This window comes from Rattus norvegicus, chromosome 9 (assembly GCF_021556685.1).
Source record: "Rattus norvegicus strain SHRSP/BbbUtx chromosome 9, alternate assembly SHRSP_T2T, whole genome shotgun sequence".
NCBI classification, from domain to species: Eukaryota; Metazoa; Chordata; class Mammalia; order Rodentia; family Muridae; genus Rattus; species Rattus norvegicus.
Genome location: NC_141542.1, coordinates 64,046,104 through 64,068,479, shown reverse-complemented (window position 1 = coordinate 64,068,479; position 22,376 = coordinate 64,046,104). Strand labels below are relative to the sequence as shown.

Sequence of the window (22,376 nt, the reverse complement as noted above, 5' to 3'; positions counted from 1 at the left end):
AGGCCTGAAAAGACAACTTGAAGGCATTGACTCTCCTTCCATGGTGTGGATCTGAGATTGTTGTCAGGCTTAGCAGCACCTGCTTCTACCTGCTGAGCTGTTCCCCTAGCCTGCCTTCCCCCTGTGCATGAGGGCTTTAACAAAGGCATTCCTGTCAGGAGAAACACTCATAGACATATTTTAACGAAGGTAAAGGCATACAGTTTACCCTATTCCTGAGAGTAAATTACCACAGCCTTATATGTATTTGCCTTAAATCTGCAATCTCTTAATAATTCCAGGGAGGTTTGAGGCCACCACTTCCATAACACTTGCACTCTTACAGAAAACAAAACCGAGAAACCGCAATCAGCTCGGCAGCCAGTCTTCTCATTATAGGAGGTGTGCCATCTCTATCATGAGTTCACGGGGACACCACTGAGGACATGTCACCTGCAGGCCAGCTGTTCACAGTACAGCAGGGTTCTTGGGAAACCACCGAGAAAGAGGCAGGATGGTAAACTAAAGCCAGTCAGGCCTGCACATTAGAAGCCTGGCCTCAAACCCTTAACCTCCTACGCTCACCTCCAAAGATGAAAAGAAAGGAAATGTTCACCTTCTTCCTCATCAGGCACTGCCAGCCACTGGATCAGGGCGAAGAGCAGGAGGATCACCAGGCAAGCCATGCCAATCCCTCGGAAGGTTGCAGCAGCCCCTTGAAAATAAGCAGAGCAGGTCAAATGGTTATTCCCAGAACTACAGAAACCTCCCGCCTTACACAGTCTAACACGGGGCAAAGGAAGCACAAGTTTGCTGAACAGAGTCAGTGCCCTTTTCTTAGCTGCCTGTATTGGGAGACTGAAGTACTGGTTCTGCTCGGCGAAGGACTGTCTCAGTCACAAGGACTGTCTCAGTCACGTCCATCCCTACACGATACTCAGTGCTGTCTTCATGATGCCTCTCTACCAGCTTGTTAAGGAACAGTGCTGTTCATCTGCAGTTGGGCAGCAGATCTTAAACAGTGCTATAAATTCACACAACCCTGGGTGCCTTGCACAGAGGACCAAGCAGTCAACAATCCCAGAATGATCTGACTGTCTCAGCCCGACTCAGATTTCCAACAAGAGGGCGAATGAGGCAGATTGACAGTGATGCAGAGACACGGTGACAAGAAGAGTGGATAGTGAGGTCTTTCTGAGTGAGGATGACGGATTTGGTTTCTTTCTTACCATTGCAGCAGGTGTGGGGTCCTGGACTCAGCTAAGCCATGTGAGTGTGCTGACTCATTAGTTTGGCTCCTCTGAGGTTGATGTAGCATTTCATCAAGCCATTTGCCAGAAGACTGAGCTGCGAATGTCTTCGCAACCTAATTTTCTGCAATTACCTAAATGGCTTTAAACCTCTTTACAACCTGAGCGTGTGCTTTACAATTATGATGACCACGCAATGTAAAGAGAGGACAGGAATACTGGTATAGTTGGGGGGGAAAAACCTACTTTTCCCAAAGGATCAAAAGAAAAATCATTCTTACCAAAATAATTGACCAACACGCCTCCGATCATGGCACCACATCCTCTCCCCAGACCCAGATGAAGGCCTTGCAGGATTCCTTGTGCAGAAGTCCTCAGCTCAGGGGGGACAGCAGCACTGAGGTAAGAGATGCACGCTGCCCAGATGGCTGCGTGCGTGACGCCTACGGAAGAAGAGCAGGCAGGCGTGAATGTCTGCTTGGCACTCCTTGGATCACACTTATTTTGTGACATGAATTATTTATTAGACTAGGGATCTATTATAATATATAGATATACTATGCATAAGTGTAAACATATAGGTCAGTAGCATTAGGGACAGTGACAGTGTTGCAGCATTAGGCACACCCACAGTGTTGAGCATCCATCACTGTTATCCATCTTTGAATTTATCATCCTAATGAAAAGCATCACCCTTTATCCCGCAGGCCATTCCCTAACAAACAGCCATCTTTCCATCCCTGTGACAATCACTGCTCTGGATCTCATACGAGTAGAATCAGAACAGTATCTGTCCTTTTTCTGTCTGGCTTGTTTCACTTAGTATGATGTCTCTAAGGTGTGTCCACATTGTAGTATGTGTTCTGCCTCTCCCTCCTTTGACACACACCTTGGATGTACGCATAGAGAAACCACGCTGTGATGGAGCTGGAAACATTCTCCCTGCCTTTTCAGGTCCCAAAGGGTGCTGTACAAGTTGCCTGGACAGGAACTGTTAATAGCTGTACCCAGCTGTGAACTCTGTGATCTACAAGTCCAACCTTTCAGGTAAGATGTGCCCACTTTTGCAACAGCGGTACCACTGTTGTGAGGATAACAACTGCTTTTGGTTTGAATTTAAGACCTTATCCAAAGGAGGAACCTGGTTAGAAAGAAAATGCAAACACATGGTTGGGAAGATCCCAGATCTTAGTGTTTAGCTAAACTGATACAGTGTCAACCTGGCTCTAAATATTTATATTTATACCAATAGAGAAATACCACTATGGTGCTTAATCAGAGAAACCTTTATCCAGTGAATGGTAGTGATTGAAGATTATGGCTGTAGGAAGTGCTGAGAATAAGTGATAAGTAAGCCCAAAATAAGACATTTATACCACCCTTGCCAAGGTTTAGGGAACACTACAGAAGAGGGGAAGGAAGGAAGGAATGTGGAAGCAGATGATAGGGGGCAGGGCCGCAGAATGCTCTCCTCTGGACAGGCCACAGCTATAATGATCATGAACTCACAGTGGTCATGAACACAATGCTTCTGCACAGGAATGAAACCTCTCATGGGTCAAGAACGGAAGGGAGGGCTCAGAGGGCCCACTCCTTACGCCTGAATGCTTGCTACGGGCAAGAATCTGGCAGAGGGGATCCTTGACTGCAGTTCTGCAGCTACTGATGAGCCTTCCAGGTCAACTACATAGTTCCAATCCAACCATAGGCCCCCTATTCCATCTCTCTCCCCACCAAAATAATTTCAGTAGGTCACAAAACCCAAACCGAAATTTGTGAACCTGGGAAAGGGGTAGTAGTAGTAGAGACAAGGTTTGATAGGAGGGGGTTGAGAGCCACAGGGGGGACAATGTAATCAGAATACATTCTATACATGCATGAAATTGTCAAAAACAAAAACTACTAATATAAAAATGATTTTCTGTCCCTTTAAAGACTGAATTATAGCCCATTGCACACATATACCACATTTTGTTCCTCTGTTGATTGCATCTGAGTTGTTTACACCTCCTGATTATTATGAATAATATTGTTTAAATATTGATATTTAAGTAACTTCAAGTAACTACTTACATGCTGGTGTTTATACAGCTAGAAGTGGACTTTCCAGTCGGGTGGCATTCATTATAGTTAATGTTTTGAGGGACAGCATTTACTACAGCAGCTGTACCATCACACACACACACACACACACACACACACACACACACACACACACACCAAAAATCTGCAAGTTCTCCTAACCAGAACTTTTTAAAACCCTTTTCTTCTAAGTAGCAATCCAAATTGCTGTGTAAAAACAGTGTCCGCTATGCTTTGGCTAACAACCCTGACAAGCAGTGCTAAGCACCATTAGGTGTTATTGGCTATCTGAATATTTTTTGAGAAATGTTGACTCCTCTTCTTGGCCCTACTAAATAAAAAACATACCATCCTTGGGATTAAAGGAATGTGCAATAGAGGGGTTTGTGGGGTCTTATGTAATATTTATCCCTCAACTGAGCCTGATCTGGCCTCATGTAAGCAACCTTAAAAGTAAAGCCCAGAATGACTTCACTGTTTCCAAGTAACTATATCTCAGAAATAAATTTGTATTTACAGGAACGCAATACATCCTGCCCTGGAAAGGTGAATCTTAATTCCGAGTCATCTGAGCTGAGAGTGATTAAGGAGGCCCATGGAAACAACAATGCCAACCAACCACAGCTTCCAGGGACTAAGCCACTACCTAAAGACTATACATGGACTGACCCTGGACTCTGACCTCATAGGTAGCAATGAATATCCTAGTAAGAGCACCAGTGGAAGGGGAAGCCCTGGGTCCTGCTAAGACTGAACCCCCAGTGAACGTGATTGTTGGGGGGAGGGCGGTAATGGGGGGAGGATGGGGAGGGAAACACCCATAAGGAAGGGGAGGGGGAGGGGCTAGGGGAATGTTGGCCCGGAAACCGGGAAAGGGAATAACAATCGAAATGTAAATAAGAAATAACCAAGTTAATAAAGATGGAGGAATAAATAAATAAATAAAGGTTTCAATATCCTATATGTTTTCAATATCCTAATGCTCACAATTCATAGGTCTAAGAAGTGTAAATCGAAGCCCCAAGTTTATACTTATCTTAGGTAGATCAAAGAAAACTAAATATTAAAAAGTACTTATCATAAATATATCTTAACACATTAAAGTTCCATTTTCTCAGACCCGGTGAGAGAGAGACCCAACCGCCTGGTCAGGTGGGCACTCCTGAGGCTGCAGAGCGGAAGAGACCACCAACACTGCTCTCCCCTGCCCACATCCCTGGCCCAAGAGGAAACTGTATAAGGCCTCTGGGCTCCCGTGGGGGAGGGCCCAGGAGCGGCAGGTCACCTGCCTGAGACACCGCCGGAACCTGAAAGAAACAGACCGGATAAAGAGTTCTCTGCACCCAAATCCCGTGGGAGGGAGAGCTAAACCTTCAGAGAGGCAGACAAGCCTGGGAAACCAGAAGAGACTGCTCCCTGCACACACATCACGGACGCCAGAGGAAAAAGCCAAAGATCATCTGGAACCCTGGTGCACTGAAGCTCCCGGAAGGGGCGGCACAGGTCTTCCTGGTTGCTGCCGCTGCAGAGAGCCCCTGGGCAGCACCCCACGAGCGAACCTGAGCCTCGGGACCACAGGTAAGACCAAATTTTCTGCTGCAAGAAAGCTGCCTGGTGAACTCAAGACACAGGCCCACAGGAACAGCTGAAGACCTGTAGAGAGGAAAAACTACACGCCCGAAAGCAGAACACTCTGTCCCCATAACTGACTGAAAGAGAGGAAAACAGGTCTACAGCACTCCTGACACACAGGCTTATAGGACAGTCTAGCCACTGTCAGAAATAGCAGAACAAAGTAACACTAGAGATAATCTGATGGCGAGAGGCAAGCGCAGGAACCCAAGCAACAGAAACCAAGACTACATGCCATCATCGGAGCCCAATTCTCCCACCAAAACAAACATGGAATATCCAAACACACCAGAAAAGCAAGATCTAGTTTCAAAATCATATTTGATCATGATGCTGGAGGACTTCAAGAAAGACATGAACACACTTAGGGAAACACAGGAAAACATTAATAAACAAGTAGAAGCCTACAGAGAGGAATCGCAAAAATCCCTGAAAGAATTCCAGGAAAACACAATCAAACAGTTGAAGGAATTAAAAATGGAAATAGAAGCAATCAAGAAAGAACACATGGAAACAACCCTGGATATAGAAAACCAAAAGAAGAGACAAGGAGCTGTAGATACAAGCTTCACCAACAGAATACAAGAGATGGAAGAAAGAATCTCAGGAGCAGAAGATTCCATAGAAATCATTGACTCAACTGTCAAAGATAATGTAAAGCGGAAAAAGCTACTGGTCCAAAACATACAGGAAATCCAGGACTCAATGAGAAGATCAAACCTAAGGATAATAGGTATAGAAGAGAGTGAAGACTCCCAGCTCAAAGGACCAGTAAATATCTTCAACAAAATCATAGAAGAAAACTTCCCTAACCTAAAAAAAGAGATACCCATAGACATACAAGAAGCCTACAGAACTCCAAATAGATTGGACCAGAAAAGAAACACCTCCCGTCACATAATTGTCAAAACACGAAACACACAAAATAAAGAAAGAATATTAAAAGCAGTAAGGGAAAAAGGTCAAGTAACATATAAAGGGAGACCTATCAGAATCACACCAGACTTCTCGCCAGAAACTATGAAGGCCAGAAGATCCTGGACTGATGTCATACAGACCCTAAGAGAACACAAATGCCAGCCCAGGTTACTGTATCCAGCAAAACTCTCAATTAACATTGATGGAGAAACCAAGATATTCCATGACAAAACCAAATTTACACAATATCTTTCTACAAATCCAGCACTACAAAGGATAATAAATGGTAAAGCCCAACATAAGGAGGCTAGCTATACCCTAGAAGAAGCAAGAAACTAATCGTCTTGGCAACAAAACAAAGAGAATGAAAGCACACAAACATAACCTCACTTCCAAATATGAATATAAAGGGGAGCAATAATCACTATTCCTTAATATCTCTCAATATCAATGGCCTCAACTCCCCAATAAAAAGACATAGATTAACAAACTGGATACGCAACGAGGACCCTGCATTCTGCTGCCTACAGGAAACACACCTCAGAGACAAAGACAGACACTACCTCAGAGTGAAAGGCTGGAAAACAACTTTCCAAGCAAATGGTCAGAAGAAGCAAGCTGGAGTAGCCATTCTAATATCAAATAAAATCAATTTCCAACTAAAAGTCATCAAAAAAGATAAGGAAGGACACTTCATATTCATCAAAGGAAAAATCCACCAAGATGAACTCTCAATCCTAAATATCTATGCCCCAAATACAAGGGCACCTACATACGTAAAAGAAACCTTACTAAAGCTCAAAACACACATTGCACCTCACACAATAATAGTGGGAGATTTCAACACCCCACTCTCATCAATGGACAGATCATGGAAACAGAAATTAAACAGTGATGTCGACAGACTAAGAGAAGTCATGAGCCAAATGGACTTAACATATTTATAGAACATTCTATCCTAAAGCAAAAGGATATACCTTCTTCTCAGCTCCTCATGGTACTTTCTCCAAAATTGACCATATAATTGGTCAAAAAACGGGCCTCAACAGGTACAGAAAGATAGAAATAATCCCATGCGTGCTATCGGACCACCACGGCCTAAAACTGGTCTTCAATAACAGTAAGGGAAGAATGCCCACATATACGTGGAAATTGAACAATGCTCTACTCAATGATAACCTGGTCAAGGAAGAAATAAAGAAAGAAATTAAAAACTTTTTAGAATTTAATGAAAATGAAGATACAACATACTCAAACTTATGGGACACAATGAAAGCTGTGCTAAGAGGAAAACTCATAGCGCTGAGTGCCTGCAGAAAGAAACAGGAAAGAGCATATGTCAGCAGCTTGACAGCACACCTAAAAGCTCTAGAACAAAAAGAAGCAAATACACCCAGGAATAGTAGAAGGCAGGAAATAATCAAACTCAGAGCTGAAATCAACCAAGTAGAAACAAAAAGTACCATAGAAAGAATCAACAGAACCAAAAGTTGGTTCTTTGAGAAAATCAACAAGATAGATAAACCCTTAACCAGACTAACGAGAGGACACAGAGAGTGCGTCCAAATTAACAAAATCAGAAATGAAAAGGGAGACATAACTACAGATTCAGAGGAAATTCAAAAAATCATCAGATCTTACTATAAAAACCTATATTCAACAAAATTTGAAAATCTTCAGGAAATGGACAATTTCCTAGACAGATACCAGGTATCGAAGTTAAATCAAGAACAGATAAACCAGTTAAACAACCCCATAACTCCTAAGGAAATAGAAGCAGTCATTAAAGGTCTCCCAACCAAAAAGAGCCCAGGTCCAGACGGGTTTAGTGCAGAATTCTATCAAACCTTCATAGAAGACCTCATACCAATATTATCCAAACTATTCCACAAAATTGAAACAGATGGAGCCCTACCGAATTCCTTCTACGAAGCCACAATTACTCTTATACCTAAACCACACAAAGTCACAACAAAGAAAGAGAACTTCAGACCAATTTCCCTTATGAATATCGACGCAAAAATACTCAATAAAATTCTGGCAAACCGAATTCAAGAGCACATCAAAACAATCATCCACCATGATCAAGTAGGCTTCATCCCAGGCATGCAGGGATGGTTTAATATACGGAAAACCATCAACGTGATCCATTATATAAACAAACTGAAAGAACAGAACCACATGATCATTTCATTAGATGCTGAGAAAGCATTTGACAAAATTCAACACCCCTTCATGATAAAAGTCCTGGAAAGAATAGGAATTCAAGGCCCATACCTAAACATAGTAAAAGCCATATACAGCAAACCAGTTGCTAACATTAAACTAAATGGAGAGAAACTTGAAGCAATCCCACTAAAATCAGGGACTAGACAAGGCTGCCCACTCTCTCCCTACTTATTCAATATAGTTCTTGAAGTTCTAGCCAGAGCAATCAGACAACAAAAGGAGATCAAAGGGATACAGATCGGAAAAGAAGAGGTCAAAATATCACTATTTGCAGATGACATGATAGTATATTTAAGTGATCCCAAAAGTTCCACCAGAGAACTACTGAAGTTGATAAACAACTTCAGCAAAGTGGCTGGGTATAAAATTAACTCAAATAAATCAGTTGCCTTCCTCTATACAAAAGAGAAACAAGCCGAGAAAGAAATTAGGGAAACGACACCCTTCATAATAGACCCAAATAATATAAAGTACCTCGGTGTGACTTTAACCAAGCAAGTAAAAGATCTGTACAATAAGAACTTCAAGACACTGAGGAAAGAAATTGAAGAAGACCTCAGAAGATGGAAAGATCTCCCATGCTCATGGATTGGCAGGATTAATATAGTAAAAATGGCCATTTTACCAAAAGCAATCTACAGATTCAATGCAATCCCCATCAAAATACCAATCCAATTCTTCAAAGAGTTAGACAGAACAATTTGCAAATTCATCTGGCATAACAAAAAACCCAGGATAGCTAAAGCTATCCTCAACAATAAGAGGACTTCAGGGGGAATCACTATCCCTGAACTCAAGCAGTATTACAGAGCAATAGTGATAAAAACTGCATGGTATTGGTACAGAGACAGACAGATAGACCAATGGAATAGAATTGAAGACCCAGAAATGAACCCACACACCTATGGTCACTTGATTTTTGACAAAGGAGCCAAAACCATCCAATGGAAAAAAGATAGCATTTTCAGCAAATGGTGCTGGTTCAACTGGAGGGCAACATGTAGAAGAATGCAGATCGATCCATGCTTATCACCCTGTACAAAGCTTAAGTCCAAGTGGATCAAGGACCTCCACATCAAACCAGACACACTCAAACTAATAGAAGAAAAACTAGGGAAACATCTGGAACACATGGGCACTGGAAAAAATTTCCTGAACAAAACACCAATGGCTTATGCTCTAAGATCAAGAATCGACAAATGGGATCTCATAAAACTGCAAAGCTTCTGTAAGGCAAAGGACACTGTGGTTAGGACAAAACGGCAACCAACAGATTGGGAAAAGATCTTTACCAATCCTACAACAGATAGAGGCCTTATATCCAAAATATACAAAGAACTCAAGAAGTTAGACCGCAGGGAAACAAATAACCCTATTAAAAAATGGGGTTCAGAGCTAAACAAAGAATTCACAGCTGAGGAATGCCGAATGGCTGAGAAACACCTAAAGAAATGTTCAACATCTTTAGTCATAAGGGAAATGCAAATCAAAACAACCCTGAGATTTCACCTCACACCAGTGCGATTGGCTAAGATCAAAAACTCAGGTGACAGCAGATGCTGGCGAGGATGTGGAGAAAGAGGAACACTCCTCCATTGTTGGTGGGATTGCAGACTGGTAAAACCATTCTGGAAATCAGTCTGGAGGTTCCTCAGAAAATTGGACATTGAACTGCCTGAGGATCCAGCTATACCTCTCTTGGGCATATACCCAAAAGATGCCTCAACATATAAAAGAGACACGTGCTCCACTATGTTCATCGCAGCCTTATTTATAATAGCCAGAAAATGGAAAGAACCCAGATGCCTTTCAACAGAGGAATGGATACAGAAAATGTGGTACATCTACACAATGGAATATTACTCAGCTATCAAAAACAACGAGTTTATGAAATTCGTAGGCAAATGGTTGGAACTGGAAAATATCATCCTGAGTGAGCTAACCCAATCACAGAAAGACATACATCGTATGCACTCATTGATAAGTGGCTATTAGCCCAAATGCTTGAATTACCCTAGATCCCTAGAACAAACGAAACTCAAGACGGATGATCAAAATGTGAATGCTTCACTCCTTCTTTAAATGAGGAAAAAGAATACCCTTGGCAGGGAAGGGAGAGGCAAAGATTAAAACAGAGACTGAAGGAACACTCATTCAGAGCCTGCCCCACAGGTGGCCCATACATATACAGCTACCCAATTAGACAAGATGGATGAAGCAAAGAAGTGCAGACCGACAGAAGCCGGATGTAGATCGCTCCTGAGAGACACAGCCAGAATACAGCAAATACAGAGGCGAATGCCAGCAGCAAACCACTGAACTGAGAATAGGTCCTCTATTGAAGGAATCAGAGAAAGAACTGGAAGAGCTTGAAGGGGCTCGAGACCCCAAAAGTACAACAATGTCAAGCAACCAGAGTTTCCAGGGACTAAGCCTCTACCTAAAGAATATACATGGACTGACCCTGGACTCTGACCCCATAGGTAGTAATGAATATCCTAGTAAGAGCACCAGTGGAAGGGGAAGCCCTGGGTCCTGCTAAGACTGAACCCCCAGTGAACTAGTCTATGGGGGGAGGGCGGCAATGGGGGGAGGGTTGGGAGGGGAACACCCATAAGGAAGGGGAGGTGGGAGGGGGATGTTTGCCCGGAAACCGGGAAAGGGAATAACACTCGAAATGTATATAAGAAATACTCAAGTTAATAAAAAAAAAATACTGAAAATAAAAGTCTGTTAATTCCCTCAGAAATACCAAAAAAAAAAAAAGTTCCATTTTCTCATAGATTAAACCTCAACTTCACCCTCAAAACTTTACACTCTTCCCTGGTCCACCCTACCACCCCTCTACCCCAGATCTACTGCTCTTCAAAAGCTTTCCTTCAGAAAAGAGAGGCACTTAGAGAGATATCAAGATGACACTGTACAACGAGATCTGATAAGGTGATGCCCAAAACCTCACATCAAAGACGAGATACAACCCAGTAGAAGATTAGGTAAGAGTCAGAGGGACTCCCACTTTCACAGTTATGAGACCCACAAAAATCACAACCTAATTAGCCACAGCACTGTTAAAAAAAAAAAAAAAAGGAGGCCCATGGAAGAACAAACCCTATCTTTACAGTGCACATCAGATTACATGCCTTACTAGTAACTTAGAAAGATCAAGTCCATCTTCCTGCTTCCCATATATGTTTCCGTCATCATTTTAAGGAAGTAGGGTGTTTGGGATTTGTTTGCCTTGTTTTGTCTTTGGTAGTACTGAGTTTAAATCCAGCCTCCTTACACACAGGGCAAGTATTACCACTAAGCTACATCCCTGAACCTATCTAAATTTTAACTAGAAATAACTGAATAGTTATTGATAGCATGCACAGTTAATTAATTTCCACAGATGTCAAATAAACTATTTGCTCTGTCTGGTTAAACAACCGCAGCACAGTGGATGTTGACAGTCTTTTCAGAATCAAATAATGCCTGGACAGAGACCTAGTTATGATGTTGACATAGTAGCATACAATGAGAACATTTTCATTTATCTTATTAAAAATGATATTAGTGGGGTTGGGGATTTAGCTCAGTGGTAGAGCACTTGCCTAGGAAGCGCAAGGCCCTGGGTTTTTTCCCCAGCCCCGAAAAAAAGAACCAAAAAAAAAATGATATTAGCTTCTTTTTCAGATACCTATATTATTTTTATGAGTAACACTAGAATAAAATTCAAAAGTATACTGAGAAACAAAATTAGACTCACTAGTAGAATTCAAATTGACTTATCTTTAAGAAATGACTTCCAGGGGTTGGGGATTTAGCTCAGCGGTAGAGCGTTTGCCTAGGAAGCGCAAGGCCCTGGGTTCGGTCCCCAGCTCCGGAAAAAAAAAAAAAATGACTTCCAATGAGTCAAAACCATATCAAATGGTCATATGCTAACTTTATTGATGGCTCTGTCTAAGCCATCAGTTGCAGGATTTATAAGTAGAGGCAGATAGGTGTGTCTATGTATGTGACCACAACATGACATTGTATTTGGGGTTGTGATTTTAGATCACATGTAAGTCCTAAATTATCCTGTGTATAAGGGTTTCGTTACACACAAAAGTATTTGAATAATGATGTGCACATATCTCTCTCACTGTCTCCTGCTCCCCATCTGTACCTCTTTTCTTCCTTCTTTCTCCATTCCCCTCCACCTCCAAAATTGTGTTTTCTGACATTTTATTTTCCAAGGAAATTAAAGCATTTTCCACCAGAATATCTTCAGCTAGATACTACATTATGCTTAGAATTTGTTGACTGGTATTGGGTGGCAGTTGTAAAAGAATCTGTGCAGTTAGATTTCTGTTTGGAGGTGATATTACTAGATTATTGTAAACTATGTTCTTTAAATCACCTGGGGGCAGTAATGAGGAGAAATCAGTGATGCACACAGTAAAGTTCCTGCCTCTATCCCCGAATATGGACTCTGCTAGAGCATGTGCTTGCCCTTCTCTGGCTACTCATCATAAATGTACTGAGGTTCCTTGGTAGTAATTATCACCAAGTCACATAATAGGTGTTTGACAAATGTGCTGAGTGGCAATGAATGACCCCCGAAGATCAGACAGGTATGAAGTCCGGTGTCTCAGCCCTCCCTAGCTTTACTGGGCTCAGTCAGGAATAACTTTGAGGATTCATGGAATGAAACATTTTTCGATACTATTCAGACTTTATCTACCCGGAGGCTCAATTAACAGTATTCATTAGCAGCATCCTTACAGCAACTTTCTCTACAAGGAACATAGCCTTCCACTTATTCCTCCAAACCACAGGAACTATCTCTTTTCTACATTTTCCAAAATGAAATTCAAGCACAGAGAGATTAGCCTTGTTCAAGGTCAGAGGGAGAACAGGAAGACAGAAGGGATCTGAAGCTCAGGTGTCTGTGCTGAGAACTGACGTGTGTAAATGGTGTATGGTGGGACTTCACAACTCCACTGCTTTGTGAGGTTTTCCTGACAGTACCACACATGACCAAAGGTCTATCTTCTTAAGAAATGAACATTATTACCTTGTTCCCTCCCTAAGAAACTGCATGTTCCAAAGTGTTCATGTGCCCAAGAAATCTTTACCTTATAATATTGCAAAACATGTATTTGAAAATTGTTCTCTCTTGGCCCATGGTAGTATTCTACTGCAATAAACAAAATATACAAACAATGGGGAGAGACCCCTTCTTAAGAGACATTTGTACAATGCTACTTGACTTGGGAAAATCCAATCACAATGGCCAGGAGGGGTGAGAAGTGACAAGGCACTGGGAGGTAGAGTTGTTTTGTTCTTGCTTCTGGCATCTGTGCATACACACTAAACAAGATACAGGCTCGCCCTCAGTAACCTTCAGCACAGCAGCGGTGGCAGACCTTTGACTCTGAAAAATCAAAGCACCTGCTCAATCCAGAGTGCCTTTCAAATGTAGAGATGGGAAGAGCTTCTGAAAGATCAATCTGGTGAGCCTCAGTAAGAGAGGCTCCTCCTCCTAGGAAAGGCCTCCACCTGGCAGGCAGTAGAAGGTAATCATTATGGCTAAGGTAGTGAAACAGTTATAACAAACAGGCCTCAGACTCCTGACTTTGCATAGTAATATCCGTGCATACATGAAGTCCAATGGGGAGGAGACCAGAGGGTTGGCAGCTCTGCTCCACACAGACATTTACAGAGCCAGCTGCAGACGGCCCTCTTCAGTGCCCAACTTCCAGCATCCAACAAGCTAGGAAGGAGGGGTGACTTCATATGGGAAGTCTTGTGGATTGGGTTGAGAGGTAGTATTTTATTTTGTACTGGCCAGACATAGCTAACTGTAAGGGGTATGGGAAAAGCTGTACATCCATAAGGAAAAGAAAAACAAGTAAAGAGCAAGCCTGCCAGAGTTAGAGCCAACGACAACAACGGACTTTCTGAAGAAGGGGAAAGAGAAAAGAGGGGGGAGAGGGAGAAGGGGGAGGAAGGAGAAAGGAGATGGGGAGAGGAGAAGAAGGGGAGAGGAGAAAATTATAAAGTGCAATTATTGCCAAGGTCCAAGTCTCCACTTTGACAGCACTGTCAGAGGATCTTTTGTGTATCCATTCATCATTATCTTACTATGTGACAGACAGCATTTTACAGCTGACAAAAGTCAAAAAATGGCTCCAGCCATCACTGCATGTAGTGTACTACACAGCAGGGGGTGAAGGGGGACAGGATTTACCTGAAAAAAGAGCCCACAAATGCCCTTAAGAATGTAGCACCCAGCACAGGGCTTCATACTTAGTAAAAGGCCAATGGCCTGAAGCTAGGCAGGTAGTGGGTCTCACGATGCAAGTGAAAAAGGAAGTGTTTGTGGGTAAAACACACTCTCTGAATGAAGCAGGAGAGAATGTCCCGATGTCATATACAAACAAAAGAGGGTTGGGAATAAAAAACACTAAATGTATCTCATTTATATACATAAAAGGAAACAGTGAGCTCTAAAAACCCCATCCAATATTTGAGAACTTCATGTATCTTACATTATGCCTTCTGCCTATTTTAGAGCAGGTTTTAGTAGTGTAAATGAAAATTAAATGTGTTTAATGTCAAGACTTTGCAATTCAATGGTCTTCTGTGTTTTTCCATGCCGCCATGAAAATGACTTTTCTCAATGTAAGTAAAAATACCACATCATCAAAGGTCATTTAAAGACCAGTGTGCACTGACCGGTTATGATTCCCACATGCTTTGGTCATGAGGCCACAGTTGTAACCAGGTGTAACTGCAGTCAATTCTCTTGGAAAACAGTCTTGTTTAAAAACATATTTTTTAATTATTTTTAATATTGTGTGTGCAGGTGGGTTTGCTATGTGAGTGTGCCAGGCCAGCAGAAGCCAGAGACATCAGATGCCCTGAGGCTAGAGTTACAGGTGGTTGTGAACCACTAGACGTGGGGACAGAGAATCAAATTAGGATCCCCTTACTCTTAACCACGAAGCCATTTCTACAGCCCCTGGCAAGATAATCTTCTACAGTATCTTCTCATTGACATTGATTTTATCTTTGAATGACTGTGTTACCTTGCGCCAACTGGACAATAATTATGGTCATCCACTGCATTAACACTTTGCACTGATTGGCTGATTCTTGTGTATACTGTTGGTCTCTTCCTCTATCTCAAGGCTCTTGCACCGGATGAGGAGCTTATTGGCAGGGGAAGAGGCAAGCAAATGGTTCTTTATGACTTCCAGATTAGTGCAGATTTTGAAAAATTCCCCAACTAACATAAAGATGAGTGTTTCGGTGAGTAAGTGCCACACACCAGTGTCCTCACAGGCATTGTCCATGGGGAAGAAGCAACACTGGCCAGGGCTTCAACATTTATTTGATCCATTCTTAAGAACTATTTCAGGGGCTCCCTCTGCACAGGGACCCAAGAGAAGGAGGGGCAGGCCCTTCTGGTTCCTGCCCACAGGGACAGCTGAAAGCCAGTGGACAGGAACGAGTACACGCCTGAAAGCAGAACACTCTGTTCCCATAACTGGCTGAAAGACAGCAGGAAAACAGGTCTGCAGCACTCCTGACACACAAGCCTATAGGATGATCAAGCCATTGTCAGAAATAGCAAAACAAGTAACACCAGAGACAACCTGATGGTGAGAGACAAGCGCAGGAACCCAAGCAACAGAAACCAAGACTACATGGCATCATCAGAGCCCAATACTCCCACCAAAGCAAACACGGAATATCCAAACACACCAGAAAAGCATGATCTAGATTTAAAATTACATTTGATCATGATGATGAAGGACTTTAAGAGACAGCCAGAATACAGCAAATACAGAGGCAAATGCCAGCAGCAAACCACTGAACTGAGAATGGGACCCCCGTTGAACCAATCAGAGAAAGGATTGAAAGAGCTTGATGGGGCTCGAGACCCCATATGAACAACAATGCCAACCAACCAGAGCTTCCAGGGACTAAGCCACTACCCAAAGACTGTACATGGACTGACCCTGGGCTCCAACTGCATAGGTACTAATGAATAGCCTAGTAAGGGCACCAGTAGAAGGGGAAGACCTTGGTCCTGCCAAGGCTGGACCCCCAGTGAACAGTATTCTTGTGGGGAGGGTGGTAATGGTGGGAGGATGGGGAGGGGAACACCCACCTAGAAGGGGAGGGTGTTAGGGCGATGTTGGTCTGGAAACTGGGAAAGGAATAACATTTGAAATGTAAAGAAGAAATATCCAATTTAATAAAGATGGGGGAAAAAAGAAGCAAGATGACAAAAAAAACTATTTCAGCTACTAATTAGGGAATTTTGAAGTCAGAAAATAGCAACCACAGTACAGGATACAGAGGGTAACAAAACCTGCATCTCTGTATATTCAGATGTCTTTGGAGAATTCAAACAGTAAAGGAATGGATTTTTTTTAATCAAGGGCTTACAGTATGGAAACAAAACTAGTATTTCGAAACTAATGAGGAATCAATTAAGTCCTATATAACTATATAACTGAAATTACGGAAATTTATGTGACTGAAAGTATTATAGAAAAAGCTAAGTGTAGGATACAACTGTCAGAGGAGTGTCCTCAGACCAGAAAGCAGCCCAGATCAATACAAATGGACAAGGGGGCTTCTACTCTGAAGCAAACATTTTAAAAATCTTTTAATAACTGTAAAATACTTGACTTTCATAAGCCAGTTATTGACTGGTTTTGTCTATCATAGTTAGTCAGTTAATCACATAGCAAACTACACATGCTTCAATGATTAAGCCAGGCAGAGATTTTCCTATATGGGTGGTAACAGCTGGAATCATGTCTAGAATAGAATTTCTGCTGTCAGATAAAGCCTGGATGCCAAATGTCTTAGAAAGCTTCTCTGTGAGCTTCCAAAAGACAATGAGAAAGAAACAGGACTCTTACCCCCTTGACTAGCATACTTCATGGAATAGACTGAGACCACAAAGGTCAGCCCAAGTCCTGTGCTACTGACAGGAAAGCTGCCTCTCATGGAGTCTTAACCCTACTCCCACTTCTTAGAGCCCACAGAGGAGCCAGCCAATTCTCACTTTTCAGTACTGGAAACATTAGCTCAAGGAACTCTAAAGGACCTCCTTGGGGGCTGGGGAGATGGCTCAGCATTTAAGAACATTGGCTGTTTTCCCAGAGCACCTGTGATTGGCTCCCAACACCCACTGGGTGGCTGACAAGCACCTGTAGGGCAGTTCCAGGGGATCCGATGCCCTCTTCTAGCCATTGTGGGCACATGCACACACATGGTGCACATAAACACACATACACACATTCACATAAATAAAAATAAATTTTCAAAAGGAGCTCTTCCACCATACATTTTTTTTGTTTGTTTGTTTGTTCATGTATGTAGGTATTTTGCCTGAATGTGTGTGTGTGTGTGTGTGTGTGTGTGTGTGTGTGTGTGTGCATCATATGCACGCCTGATACCCATAGAAGCCAAAAGAAGGCATTGGATCCCTTAGGCCTAGAGTTACAGATGGTTATGAACTCCCATGTGGGTTCTGGAAATTAAACCTGGGTGCTCTGAAAGAACAGACAGTGCCTTAAACTGCTAAGCCTCCAATAAAACAAACCAAACACGTACTTGTTTACTTTATATGCTGGACAGGGTGCGTGCATATGGCAGTGTGGAAATCAGGTGACAGTTTGCAAGAGATTCCTCCTTCTACCATGCGGGTCCCTGGAATTTAACTCAGGTCATCAACACATACTAATACCAAGAATACTTGTGATCACATCCACTACTGAGTCTTTCTGTGATTTACTACAACTAACACCTACACAGGAAAGGAGCACAGCCCATCTCATCTTGACCTTCACCAAATGTCACAAGGCCAGGTGTCTAAATGTTCCTTGTAAAAGTAATGGTGAAAAATAAAAATAATCTCGGCCAGTATTACCAACAGCACTGCCAGCACTCAGACCCGCTCGTAAGTCACTGCAGACTCAGCATAGCAGAAAGTCTGACTCTTGAATGGCACTGCCAGTTGCTTGCTGAAAACAGTAGCTGACCTTCTCAAAGAAGGCTCCAAGAGAGCACTGACCACCTCACAAGGAAAGAGCTGATGGAGAGAGTCAGTCACATGAACCCGAGGAGAGGTGACTAGCCGTATGGCAAGTCTTAGAATAGAATAAACAGGGTTAATTAAGTTACAAGCAAGTGGGAAGGAGCCAAAGCTTTAGGAATAGGCATTTATTCATAAATAACTCAGTCTCAGAGTCATTATTTCTGGAACTTGGGCCTGGGTAGAGAAGCCTGCAGCTATAGACAGACTTCCCTTATACTTTTTAAGAGGCTGCTCTTGGGCCAGTGGGTGGATCAGCAGGTAAAAGTGCTTGCCACAAAAGCTTGGGAACCTGACTTTGATCCCTGCAACCTGCAATGGAAAGAGAGACTCAACTCCTGAAAGTTATGCTGTAACTTCTCAATGTATGCTGCTAGCGCATGGACATGTGTGTACGCAAACATGCACATGTGTGGATGCAAACATGCACATGTGTGGACGCAAACATTTGCACACATGGGGAGGATATCCTTCTTTTCGATGCAGGGGCTTGATATATGTTAAGCAAATACTGTCCTTAAGCTCTATCCCTACTCTTAACAGGCATTCATGATGACGAGTGGCCTTGTCCCACAATCAGGATTTCCTTAAAATTATTTCCTGCCTTGACTACATCCTCAGATTGTGTCCTTGAAGGGTGGACCCTAAGGTCATTTGAACAAGCCTATACAGGCACAAGAATCAAGGATGTCCAGACAAAACTGTTTAGTAATGTGGTGTGGATTGGTTTCATCTGCATGAGCCTTCTGGGGATACCACAAATCACAGGACAGGGATGTGTGCAGCCAGAATACCAGCACTCCTGCATGAGTGCAGGATTGAAACCATGTCCTCCAGCATATAAACAGAGAGCTTGGGGGAAAGGCTGCAGACACTTCTGCTGGCCCAGGAGGCATGCAGCTATAGATCTTTCTTACTTGTGGTAGATCAGCACTGATTTGCATGGGTACAATGGAGAATAAAACGAAGTACAGAAGTTTAAGCCTCAGATAGAATTCCTGTTAGATGCTCAGCTCCCACACGACATACCCTGAGGGGAATACCATAGAAAAGTATGTCCCAGGTCAGCAGCTTATGATATCCACTCCATCTAACCCTGAGCATAGTAGAGTGTTTGTGGTCCCAAGTGTGGGTGGCTTTGCCATCTACTCTTTGGTCCATAGTGCTACTCTGCAGTAGGCGTCTGCACCCCAGAGGCCACAGGGGGCCATTCAGACGCCAGCTCAGATCAGACATTGAAGAATTTTTCAATAAAAGGTTCAGGCCTCTACTCTGTGTTTCACAAATCTAGTTAGTCTCTCCACTGATCTTCCCACTGCAAGTGCACACTTCTCTGTCTATCCATACGCTGTAGGAGTTATGTGCTATATGTCTGGCTTCCAGAGCCCAGGGCAAGACCTTAGCACCTGAGCCCATGTGAAAATGGCGTCTCAGTTCATCTTATACATCTGTGCTAAATAACAGGAAAGGATTTCTGAACTGACAACAAAGAACATTTGTTTTCTTTTCTTCTCTGCTAAAACCTCTTGTGTTGTTCTTTAATCGTGCGATGAACAGCTTCTGTTGTTTGTTTGTGTTGGTTTTTAAAGACAGGACCTCACACTGTATTCAAGCTAGCTTAAAACTCACAACAATCATCTTACCTCAACCTCTCAAGTGCTGGGGTTACAAGTATAACCCAGAATACCCAAATCCACCAAGGTTATTTTCTCTTCAGGCTTGTATGCAAACTGTCATTTTTAAAATCTAATTTAGATATAATTTAAAGAAAACATAGTATACTAGTGAATATATAATGTACATTTTTAAATTTTTATAGCAACATACATTTTAGTAGGCACATAGATCTCTTTATAGAGTCTAAATTCCCTTATATATCAACAAATATTGCAATTATGCAAGACGAGAGAAGAGACCCTTGAGGTGGGAAATGCCATAGATTTGGTTTTCCTTCTGTGAGAGCCCTTGCTCTTCATGCTTACTGCTTTATGATTCCTTCTCTTTTGAATTATATACTTGCAACTTTCTAAATATTTCCATGGATATGTAGAAATATGAGTGGTACAATGACTTAGGCTTTTGGTTTATCTAATAAGCAGACTGACACTGAATGAATCAAGTAATCACACAGCTGCTCAGACTGTACATTAATTGGCTTTTCCGTATCCTCATGTGAGCTTAACTCCCTCCCCCAACACACACACACTTTTTACTCTACCTCACCCCTGTTCTAGAGATGAAGCCTGGGTCCTTTCACATTCTCAACAGCCCACCCAACCCCATTGCCTTTTATAAAAAAGAACTATGTTACTACTCAAATTAGTGCTGTTGTAGGTGGACATAGTAGAACATAAATTCTTTTTTTTTTGTTGTTCTAGGCTTGGTAATTTTACTTTTTTTTTTATTCTTAATACTGTTTATGGACATTTCAAATGTTATTCCCTTTCCCGGTTTCGAGGCCATAAGCCACTCTCCCATCTCCCTCCCCTTCGTCTATGAGTGTTTTCCACTCCCCAACCACCCACCCCTTCCCACTCCCCCTGACATTTCCCTGGATTGGGTGATCCAGCCTTGGCAGGGCTTCTCCTCCCACTGGTGCCCAACAAGACCATCCTCTGCTATATATGCAGCTAGAGCCATGAGTCTGCCCATGGGTAGTCTTTGGAGGTGTGGTTTAGTCCCTGGGAGCTCTGGTTGGTTGGTATTGTTGTTCTTATGAGGTTATAAACCCCTTCATCTCTTTCGATCCTTTCTCTAATTCCCCCAATGGGGACCCCGTTCTCAGTTCAATGATTTGCTGCTAGCATCGCCTTTGTATTTGACATGCTCTGGCTGAGCCTCTCAGGAGACAGCTATATCAGGCTCCTGTTAGCATGCACTTCTTGGCTTCATTAATATTGTCCAGGTTTGGTGGCTAAATATAAATGGACTATATACCCAGGTGAGGCAGACTCTGAATGGCCTTTCCTTCAGTCTCTAATCCAAACTTTGTTTCCATATCCCCTCTTATGAATATTTTTGTTCCCCGTTTTAAGGACTGAAGCATCCACATGTTGGTCATCCTTCTTCTTGAGCTTGATGTGGTCTATGGATTGTATCTTGGGTAATTCAAGCATTGGGGATAATATCCACTTGTCAGTGAGTGCATAGCATGTGTGTTTTTCTGTGATTGGGTTACCTCACTCAGGATGATATTTTCTAGTTCAATCCATTTGCCTATGAATTTCATGAAGTCATCATTTTTGATAGCTGAGTAATATTCCATTGTGTAGATGTACCACATTTTCTGTATTCATTCCTCTGTTGAAGGGCATCTGGGTTCTTTCCAGCTTTTCGCTACTATAAATAAGGCTGCTATGAAAATAGTGCTATGAAAATATATATAACGTGTTCTTGTTATATGTTGGAGCAGCTTTTGGGTATATGCCCAGGAAAGGTATAGCTGGGTCCTCAGGTCCAATTTTCTGAGGAACCTCCAGACTGATTTCCAGAGTGGTTGTACCAGTCTGCAAACCCACTAACAATGGAGGAGTGTTCCTCTTTCTCCACATCCTTGACAGCATCTGTTGTCACCTGAGTTTTTGATCTTAGCTATTCTGACTGGTGTGAGATGAAATCTCACAGTTTTTTGATGAGCATTTCCATGATGGCTAAGGATGTTGAACATTTCTTTAGGGACTTCTCAGCCATTGGATATTCCGCAACTGAGAATTCTTTGTTTAGCTGTGTACCCCCATTTTTCATAGGATTATTTGGCTCTCTGGAGTCTAATTTCTTGAGTTCTCTGTATATTTTGTGTATTAGTCCTCTATCAGATGTAGGGTTGATTGGTAAAGACCTTTTCCCAATCTGTCGGTTGCCCTTTTCTCCTAATGACAGTGTCCTTTGCCTTAAAAAAAGCTTTGCAGTTTTATGAGGTACCATTTGTAGATTCTTGATCTTAGAGCATAAACCATTGGTGTTTTGTTCAGGCAATTTTCTCCAGTGACCATGTGTTCAAGACTCTTCACCACCTTTTCTTCTATTAGTTTGAGTGTATCTGGTTTTATGTAGAGGTCACTGATCCACTTGGACTTAAGCTTTGTACAAGGTGATAAGAATGGATCGATCTGCCTTCTTCTTCATGCTGACCTCCAGTTAAACCGGCACCATTTGCTGAAAATGCTATCTTTTTTCCACTGGATGGTTTTAGCTACTTT

At 42.4% G+C, this 22,376-nt stretch overlaps 1 protein-coding gene across 4 annotated transcripts in view; it reads right to left on the bottom strand.

Moving 5' to 3' along the window:
- Positions 1–22,376, bottom strand: part of Mfsd6 (major facilitator superfamily domain containing 6) — an 85,095-nt gene that overhangs the window by 5,286 nt on the left and 57,433 nt on the right. For all 4 annotated transcript variants that reach the window (NM_001432456.1, NM_001106911.2, NM_001432457.1 and 1 more), the window contains 2 exon segments: positions 596–694; positions 1,511–1,672. In NM_001432456.1, coding sequence (NP_001419385.1) covers positions 596–694; positions 1,511–1,672 — 261 coding nt within the window.